This window comes from Cupressus sempervirens, chromosome 3, assembly GCF_028749045.1.
Source record: "Cupressus sempervirens isolate cs-2001-9-10 chromosome 3, ASM2874904v1, whole genome shotgun sequence".
In the NCBI taxonomy this organism is placed as follows: domain Eukaryota; kingdom Viridiplantae; phylum Streptophyta; class Pinopsida; order Cupressales; family Cupressaceae; genus Cupressus; species Cupressus sempervirens.
The window spans coordinates 286,302,276-286,312,647 of record NC_143120.1 but is presented as its reverse complement, the minus strand read 5'-3'; the positions used below and the strand labels follow the sequence as shown (position 1 = coordinate 286,312,647).

Below are 10,372 nucleotides of genomic sequence, written 5' to 3'. Positions count from 1 at the left end.
ATTAAACATGGAAAAAAGATCACGTTTATTAAAATCCTTAATGGTAACTAGGTCACTTCCCCTACAGAGACCCTTTTTGTTTTACATATTTTTAATACATATTTTTAAAAATTGATCTTCGATATATTTTCGGGATACATATTGCACACCAAAGTGCCATTGCTAGTATATATGTCTCCAATTAAAATTCAATAAAACTTCACAGCCTACACTTGTTCGACTAGAAAAAGCCGATTTGATAGAGCTTTCGAATCCACAAAACCCTAATTTTAGGGTTTTTGCCTTCAACTAGGGTTCGGAAGCCATTAGAACGTCTTTTGCCGTCGAGGGAGGATCGCGATATGCTGTAGTCCTCTTCATCGAAAGATTTTGAGGTAAGATCTTGAGAACGTAACAATCTTTGCAATGTTTATGGCAGGTTTGATTCGGAAAACATAGTAAAAAAATCTTCTATGTCACGTCCCAATTTTTTGTTTGCTGTATATGATATTGCATTAGAGGAGGTGGGCGTGCTTCGAATCTAGGTCAGAGAAAGTTTGTTTGAAGGTCTGGATTGCATCTGTTGAGCTTCTCTCTGTTTTTTTTTGTCATCTAGAGCTTGGGTTCATTTTAATCTTAGCTGCGCTGGTTTATCTCTCTTGAAATGAGAATTCCTTTTTGCCGAATGGTTGTTAGGTTCTTAGTCTAAAACTCCTCCTGGGAAGATTGCCTCGTCATTTCCATTGATGTTGCATTCTTTGAGTATATCACTTTGAAATTTACGGTTTTGTCCTCTGGGTTGTGGGGTTTGATAGTCCTTCAGGTAGATTTTTATTATTTATTTTTGCGGCACGTTGCAACTATGTCTGGACAACTGACATGCTACAATCCCATGAAAACAAACACGCCTCCGGCAATGGTTTTGTTTTGACCGAGGCTTAAAGTACAACTCAATGTTCTCTTCAAGTATCTCTACGAAAACTATTCTAGACGATCAAATGTTTTTCTCTGGTAGATCTGTAGTTTTAATAAAACCAACTATCATTAATTATAACAGAAGGGATTTTGCCGATCCATTGAGATGTTCTTCATTTGTGACATTTTTCTATAACTAGAGCAGTAAGTACAATTTAAATTGAGGTGAACCTGATCATTTTGAGTATCGGGAGAATTAAGTACCAAATTTTCTTGAGAAAAAAGTTAAAGCCCACAATGTTAGCACGATCTTTCAATTCTCACGTGTTAAAAGTGGTATTGTTCACAATTTCTTTCATATCAGGTTAAAGGAGTATTAGTTACGCTGAATTTTTCTGGGACATTTATGTAGTTTACTTTTGCTTGCTCTTCATTGCTCATTAATGGAATCTCACGAAAGTTTGAAACCTTGATTTTGTATGATGGATTAGAATCTCCATTGCATTATTCTTAAGTTGAAATTAATGCATGCCAACTTCCTTTGATCTTTTTTACTTCTGTTTGTCGTATATGTGTTGTGTTTAGTCCATCGGCAAGTTTAATCCAAATTATCTGCAATTAGTCCAAGGCTTGAACTTGAGACTAGTATGTTGGATATTAAACTAGTTGTATGTATAAGAGAAGCACAATGTAATAAATCTGCATATGAAAACTCGGCAACAAATGCATCCATTTTCAACATCACGACTTGCATTTTCTAATCTGTTTGTATTGCAACAAATCATTGTGCATAATGTTTGATATTGTAAAATTAATTTCGGTGGGCTCAGTTATTGTATGGATATTTTTAAAAGATTGCTATTCAGATTCGTTTATTTCAAAACCACTTTTGGCATGATTGACATATGCTAAAAATATCTTGATCCTAGGATCTGCAATTTAAGCATTGTTAATTGGGTCAATCATTATGTGTGCCCTAAACTTAGTCTTAAAAGAATGTGAACATTTATATTGTGGCAACACTTTTGGATATGTAATCAAAAAAGGTCTGTTGGCAAGGTGTTGAAGAAGACAGTAAAAAGTGCCCCATGGCCTTTTCCTATTTTCAAAAGAGTTGATAATTGCATTTTTATTACATCTGGCTTGGTATTGGCTATTTAGTGTTTTGTAGTTTAGGAGTTCTAGTTCCTTTATATTTTACAATTTGTAAAATCCGCCTTCATTTATATTTTGTCATATTGTAAAATGCACCGACATAGATATGCATTGTCATCATGATGTGATGACTGAAATAAGATATTGCAGATATTACATTTATTGAAACTTATAAGAAAGGAGAAATAGGGTGTTTGGCATAGAGTCAAATTCCTACTTCAAGTCCGAAGGCTATTTATCACATACAATATTGATGTACATTGTATGCTAAAAAAAATATTGATCTTTGGATCTGCAATTAAATCACTGTCAATTGGTTAATCATTATGTATGACCTAAGCTTAGTATTAAAGGAATGCTTCCATTTATTTTGTGGCAGCATTTTTGGATATGTAATCAATACAGATTTTTGGGCAAGGTGTTCAAGAAGTCAGTAAATGTGCCCCACATGGCGTTTTCCTAGTGTCAAAAGAGTTGAAAACTGTTTTATATTATATGTGGCTTGGTATTGGCATTTAAGTGTTTTCTGGTCTAGGAGTTCCAGTTCAATTATATTTTTTCAGATTGTAAAATCCAGATAGAGATATGCATTGTCTCTTGTGTTGATGAATGAAATAATATATTAGCAGTTTGTTTATCAAAACTTACAAGAAGAATGGGCAATTAGAGTGTTTATCCTACTGCCAGTTCTCTGCTTCAACTCTGAATTGAAAGCTATTTATTGCTAAAAAGTTCGTGGCTGGCCCAGATCACATCTTTTTGTTTGCTATATTTGCTTTTGTAATACAAAACTTGTCTAAGATTTCCCAAATTTTATTGTTTTGTTTGCAGGTAAGATTTAGCAATCATGTATACTGCTAGGAGGAAAATTCAAAAAGAAAAGGGTGCAGAACCTGATGATTTTGAGGAGTCTGTGGCACAGGTCAGGATCAAATCTTGTAATGCTCATCTTATCTTTGATGTAATACGTATTAGGTTTCTTTCAAGTTGTTGTAACCACCTTCATTCTATACTGCAGGCCTTATTTGATTTGGAGAATACCAATCAGGAGCTGAAGAGTGAGCTCAAAGATTTGTATATTAACTCTGCCAAGTAAGTTGTTTTGATGGTTTTCTATCAGCAGATGGATTCCTATATGTTATTAGCTAATTTGTGACTTGTGATGCCTTGAATGTTTACTTATCCCCGAAATGTACACCCATGCATGATTGTCAGCATGCCTTGTCTTGTAGTTTTACTTAGATGATTTCAACCATAGTTCAAATATCGCTATTGGCAACTTATTTCTGAGGGCCAAAAAAAGATACTGGAAAATATGGGAGATAAGTCAAAAAGTTCTTGGGAACTTAGAATCTGTTTCTCCAGTCAAGATTATATTTTTCCAATCCCTGATGGAACCTTTTTTCCAAGGTTGCATGGGGACGGGGTACTTAGGGTACTGGTACAGGTATTTTTCATAATAGGGGACCGGCACAATTGCAGGTATGGGCATTTTTCATAATAGGGGACGGGTGCTTGGGTATGTCAAACTTTATTTTTAATCATATTTGTATATTCATAGAAAATTTGAAAGTATGAGTCATGACAATGATTTTTCAAAACAAGTACAGTGATAAAGTTTGCAAATGTAATGTATTGTTTTCAGTTTCAGATTTACTAATGTTTTTAGTATTAATATATGATAAATGTTTAGATGCAATGATGCATAACAGAGAAGGCAGACTTTAAACAGGAACAAGAAGATCATAAATCATATGACAATGACATTTCAAATGATCAAATTCTGACTTGAACAGTGATAAAGCTTACTGTTAATCAATAATGTATCAAAGTATCATACTGATTAGGTATTGAGTTACACTTGATAAACAAGAAGCTGATATGAAAACAAAAAATCTATTTTTTTTTCAGAAATCAGATTTTTTTCATAAATCTTAATTATGGTCCTTAGTTATGATGCTTCCATCGAGAACTTGGCACTTGGGATATGTGTACCCGGTACTTGGGTATGTGGGTATGAGTGCCAGGGGTGTGGGTACAAGTACCCATGCAACCTGGCCTTTTTCATTTCGGGCTTACTCTCGTCTCCAAATCTGTTTTTCCAATAAAAAAGTATGTTTTACACTTTTCTGGGCCACTGGTGATAAGTTTGTTAGATAAAGTAGAGAAATATTGCCAATATTTTACCAAGTTCTCTGTGATATGCCAAAATTCTAGATAAGTTGACATAACTTCTCGGGAGCCAAAATATATTGTTAAGTAGACTTATATCTCAGATATATCTTCTGTGAGATATTTTGAGCTATGGTTTCAACTACTAAAAAAGAATTTAAGCATAGTTGAAGGGGTCTTATATCTTAATTCGGTTATAAAATCTTTTAGTCTTCTACAGGCAAGTTGATATATCTGGAAATCGTAAGGCTATTGTCATCCATGTTCCATACCGCTTGAGGAAGGCTTTCCGAAAGATTCATGTGAGGCTTGTTCGAGAGCTGGAAAAGAAGTTCAGTGGAAAGGTTAATAGCTTAATAAGTCCTGTTTTTTTTCTTTTTCAAATGTTTTGCCTCTTGCTTGTTATATTGCAGTAATAATGTGGATGCTCAATCCTTGCTTGAAAGACAGGACGTTGTTATGATTGCCACAAGGAGAATATTGAGGCCACCAAAGAAAGGCTCAGCTGCAGTTCGACCCCGTAGTCGAACATTGACTTCTGTCCATGAGGCCACCTTGGAAGATGTTGTCTATCCTGCTGAGATTGTTGGAAAGCGAGTTAGGTACCGTGTTGATGGCTCCAAGATAATGAAGGTAAGATTCTTGGTGATAAATAAACCTGTAAATCTGAATCTTTAGACCTATTCTATAAGCTACATCTTGCTCATCTTGTTTAACTAACAATTTGATTTCCCATTTTTCAGGTCTATCTGGATCCCAAGGAGCGCAATAACACAGAATACAAGTTGGAAACCTTTTCTGGGGTTTACAGAAAATTCTGTGGGAAGGATGTGGTTTTTGAGTACCCTTTATCAGAGGCTAGTTAAATTATTTTTGTCATGAACTTTTTTTTTTGATTAGCATATGGATCAGAAAATTGTTTTGGTTGGCACGAGGAATTTTTCTTATCCTATTGTCTTTAGATGAGTTCAATTTTTTCTATATACTTAATGAGTTGGAGAAGCATTTGTCACTTTATTTAGAGCTTTGCTTTTATATGGTGAATGTTTAATAGAATTTAAATCTTGGGAATCTAGTCAAGAAGTCCACCTGTACTGAAAGCTCTTTCCGGCTTTATGTTGGCCACTCTATTATTTAAGGCATTTGTTGGCAAGCACTTTTGTTGGCAAGCATTCAGTTGATTATCTTTCTGTTGTGTTTGGACTTATTTCTGGAAATTTGCGATGTACAATGATGCACTTTTGCTTGTTCTAAATTGAGACTAATAGTAACTAATAGTAGGAGAACAAGGTCCTTTTGCCTGGTAAGAGATTCCTGTTCCCTTTCAATGATTTTCAATGGTCTAAGCTGTGTGGCCTAGCTCATGTATTAAGCAAGATACATAAAAAAATCCAGTGGCCTGTAAGTGTGCACCATTAAAACATCAGTGATGCAGGAGCATCCAGAGGTATAAGGGCAATCCTGTGTCACCCAAAACAAACTCACACTCCAAATTGTCTTTTACAATGTCAGAAATCTCCTTAAATAGACCTCGGAGGATTAAGGACTAGGAGTACATTCTAGAAAGTGCTAGTAGGGATCCACTGACCAAATAGAAGGTTTCGGAAGCTGCGTTAGAAGTCGGTGCAAATTTAGAAGAATCCAAAAACGGTAATTGAACTTTCGGGAGGCATAACTTTCAAACCGTAGCTCCGATTGACGAACCGTTTACATTTTCGAAAAGTTCTCGAAGCACTCTATAGCCCTATGAACAAGCTTCGCTCGTCCCCCATTTTTCGACCTTTTTCGAGGTCATTTAATGCCCCTAACCTGACTTTGAAGCATTTTTAAGAGGTCTCCGAAATTCAAAAAACTGCAATAATTTTCAAACCATGGGGCTTTTTGACCTGATTCTTTTTCTGGAATGCTCTAATTCACAATTACATTCATCTGGCCAATTCACACTTTTTAGGTCACCAAAATGATGGCCAAATTGCATGCTCTTATTTTTTTGGGATTTTTAAACACACTGATAGTGGAACTGTGAGAGTTGGAACCTTTATTTGATCCAAATAGGTATCCAAAATGAAAAGACATGAAACAGAAACCAAGTTTAAGTACATTTTTTTGGGTGACACAGGATTGCCTTTATACCTCTGGATGCTCTTGCATCAATCAGTTATTTATAGGAATAGAAGGCGGACATAACCAATACTAAGAGATCAGATTTGTGCCTTAAGTGCCACCTAAAATTAAAACAAGCTGAATTTGTGTCATATTGGATTGTGTTCTATTTCTATAAATGAGAGATTGATTACCAATAGATTCTTTAACTACACTCAATGGCAAGTCTCGTGAGAAATCCATCATAAACAGTTTCTTTCTCCAACTTAGTTACATGCCATGATTTGCTATTTCCTACAGCAACTATATGAACTGGGTATTTGGACAAGTGATTAAAATGGATGTTAGAAGGGTCTGAAGTAATGTTGGATTTGAATGAAATTTGATGTTACTAGTAAGCAATTCTTGTTCCCCTTTTAATGATTTTTAATGGTCTACTCGTAAGTCTAGCTGGATTAGCTCATGTGGCTAGCTAGACTTAATTCTTGTTCCCCTTTTAATGATTTTTAATGGTCTACTCGTAAGTCTAGCTGGATTAGCTCATGTGGCTAGCTAGCAAGCACACTATCTATAGGAACACAAAAAGGTCATAATCAATGGAGCTATTATTGAGAGATCAGATTTGTAACTTTGCCATCTATCACAAAATTAAATTAAACTGAATCTTGATCACATCTGATTTTGCTCAATTTCTTTATAAATGAGATTGTATGCCTGATAGATTCTCGAACTACTCAATGGGAAGTTTAATAAGAAATCCATCATAGTTTCTTTCTCCAACCGCATCATTACTTTCCGTGATTTTCCTTCTAAGCATTCACATTTGAATTGGGCATAACTCTATTTGGACTAGCGTAGAAGGCTCTGAAGCAACATTGGATTATAATTGCTAGGTTTTATAGAGTATTATATCCGCTCAATTTTGTGTTTCTGGTGGAACATACTCTTATACTAATCTATTTTCTGGAAGATGCATTTTCGTTTTTGATATTTCATTTATTTTGTGGGTAAATATCTTTTACAAATTTATGCTTATTATGTTCTTCGAGGATTTTTTTATTACATATGTTTTGAAGAACTAAAATACAGCGAAGTATGTGATTCTTGTTCCCCTTTCAATGATTTTCAATGGGATACTCGTAAGTCTAGCTGGATTAGCTCATGTGGCCAGCTAGCGAGCAACACTATATATAGGAACACAAAGTTCATAATCAATGGAGCTATTATTAAGAGGTCAGATTTGTGCCTTTGCCATCTATAACAAAATTAAATTAAACTGAATCTTAATCATATCTGATTTTTGCTCAATTTCTATATAATTGAGATTGTATGCCCAATGGATTCTCGAACTACTCAAATGGGAAGTTTAATAAGAAATATCATAGTTTCTTTCTCCAACCGCATCATTACTTTCCATGATTTCATATTTCCTTCCAAGCATTCATTTGAATTGAGCATAACTCTATTTGGACTAGCGTAGAAGGCTCTGAAACAATATTGGATTAGAATTGCTAGGTTTTATAGAGTATTATATCCACTCAATGTTGTGTTACTGGTGAAACATACCATTACTGATCTATTTTGTGGAAGATGCATCTTCGATTTAGATTATTTTCATTTATTTTGTGGGTAAATATCTTTTACAAATTTATGCTTATGTTTGTGGAGGATTTTTTTATTTTTTTATTTTGTTGGGTGGAAGTGGATGAACCTCGTAATATATATCAATAAAATAAACTTTTACAAGAGTTCAACTGGGAAAGAACCAAAAAGAAAACCTAGCATCTTCACAAAATGTACACATTACAATTCATTGATAAATACAGCATATAGTATCGATGAGTAAATTGTCTTACAAACAGATGAGAGAATCCCACCATTAACAAAATATACAATATTAACATATATCCTAGTCTATCCATCAGCCAGCAGTCCACTCAAACTCTATCAAAAAATGGATTAAAAAATGGGCTGTTGTAATGCCTCAAGACATAGAGATTAACCATAAAAGAGAGAGGAGAAATATAACTAACAATGCAACTCAACTTAGCACAATAAGTCCACAACAAATCGACCCCGAATCAAACAAAATTACAACTGGCAAAAACAAAATATCAAGCAGGATACCAAAATTGCAAGTTGAATGAAAAGGTCAGAACGACTCCCAGTCCATAGAAATCAGACCATCCCATGATGAAGATGACAGATCTAGCCTTACCATCTGATTGTCAATATGCATAATATGAGTATTTTGTTGCCTGATATGACAGTTGAAAAATTCCACTTCATGATCATGAGAAATTAACTTTGTCAATTGCCTGAGCTTTGGACATTAAATCATCAGCAGCTTGAGGAGTTAAAAATGTACTGAAACACCATAAATAAAAATCCACGAATACAAGATTCCCAGCGCCCAAAGCTTTTGAAAATGATGCCACAAACTTACGAAGTTTAGAGTGACCCCTGTCATGGAAAAATTCATGAACACCAGCAAAAGAAATCTCTCCCCTTGCAATATCGTACTATCGTAATGCATGCCTAATACTACCCATGCCAAGCAATCTACCAAAACCCATTTTAGCTACAATAATCTCCACAATGGCGTGGTCTCGAAGAAGATCATAAGTAAGTAAGATAAAAGATGAGCTAGAAGAAGAACCTTCGGACGAGGAGAATTTAGAATAGAGGAACCCAAAATTAGCTTGAAACAATGCAAGCATACATCACAATTAAACTGCATAACCACTTTCAGTTCACTATCTGGAATACTCCCGAGCCATGGAAGTTGACGATCTTGCCCGTGAAAGCACACTCTAAAAACATTATTGCCACACTCTGTAAACTCCTAGCCCACCAAGCACAATTTCATCAAATAACCAAAAAACCAGAGCCACGAAATATATAAACTAACTCACACAAAACAGAAATGTGTGAATTAATTAATATTGACATCACCGACTGCACCATATTCGAACAAATGCAAGCGAATTTTACATTTTGAATTGTGCAACCAACACGAAATAAAATTAGGAGAATCCAATTTAAGAAATTAGATATGCTCTTGATCAATTTAAGTAAATAAAGTGGGGTACTGTATAGGTAAAACATTTGTAATCGTCGTCTCACCAACCTGCAAATCACAACCCAAATTGGACAAATTATCTGCAACCTAATTTCCCTCTCAAGGGTATGTGAAAAGTAAGCCGATTTAAATTTATTAATTAATGCCCAAGCTTTTTCCAGGATGTATCCAAACTTCCAGTTCTTTGTTTTTTTTCTTAACACATGAATTGATGACCACAGTTGAATCTCCCTCAATGTGAATATTGTCTAATTTTAATGAAGTGCTAATTCTAAACTAAGTAAAAGTGCCATAGCTTCTGCTTTATTGTTTGTAACAACCGGTAAACGCTGAGCCAACATACCCACCACTATCCCATTGTGATTTCTAATACACACTCCAACCCCCGAATCACCAGGATTCCCTCTAGAGTAGCCATCAAAATTCAACTTATAAACTCCCACTTAAGGGGAATCCATTTCAAATCCCTCCTATTAACTTTTCCATGAGGATTTGAAGTAGTGAGTTGGTAAGATGGGGATGGAAGACTTGTCCATCTATTAACCAGTTCAATATCCCATCCTGTGACTATGAGGTGTTCAGGAGTCCTTTTAATATATGTCACCACAACTAAACCCACTGCGATTTCTAATGTTGACAACACACTTTCTAAGGACGAAGGTTGATTTTTGAAAATCCTTTTGTTCCTCTACAACCAAATTGTCCAAATAACAATAGTTGGGATGCACTTCCAAATACATGAGTAATAAGAGTGATTTGTTGAGCTTGGCTAGTGTTTGGAACATGCCCCATAATGTATTCGGAAGAGGCATAATGAAATTTAATTTTTGAAGGATAAAAACCCAACATTGATATGCCACTTTACACTGAACAAAAAGATTATCAACATTCTCCTCAACCTCCATACATAAAACACATTTCAAATTCTGTACTATGTTTAATTTTGATAGCTTCTCCCTTGTCAAA

At 35.0% G+C, this 10,372-nt stretch overlaps 1 protein-coding gene across 1 annotated transcript; it reads left to right on the top strand.

The window, feature by feature from the left end:
- Positions 1-319: 319 nt before the first annotated feature.
- Positions 320-5,377, top strand: LOC149566074 (small ribosomal subunit protein eS7-like). Its single transcript, XM_089819508.1, has 6 exons — positions 320-374; positions 2,881-2,971; positions 3,068-3,141; positions 4,442-4,565; positions 4,672-4,854; positions 4,965-5,377. The coding sequence occupies exons 2-6, from the start codon at positions 2,897-2,899 to the stop codon at positions 5,085-5,087; spliced, it is 579 nt and encodes a 192-aa protein (XP_089675634.1). The 5' UTR covers positions 320-374; positions 2,881-2,896; the 3' UTR covers positions 5,088-5,377.
- Positions 5,378-10,372: the final 4,995 nt, after the last annotated feature.

Excerpts from the sequence above, each read along its gene's own strand:
- LOC149566074 (XM_089819508.1), top strand. The coding sequence starts at position 2,897 with ATGTATACTGCTAGGAGGAAAATTCAAAAAGAAAAGGGTGCAGAACCT. Across the intron at positions 3,142-4,441 it reads TTGTATATTAACTCTGCCAA|GCAAGTTGATATATCTGGAA; the intron begins GTAAGTTGTTTT and ends AGTCTTCTACAG. Across the intron at positions 4,855-4,964 it reads ATGGCTCCAAGATAATGAAG|GTCTATCTGGATCCCAAGGA; the intron begins GTAAGATTCTTG and ends CCCATTTTTCAG.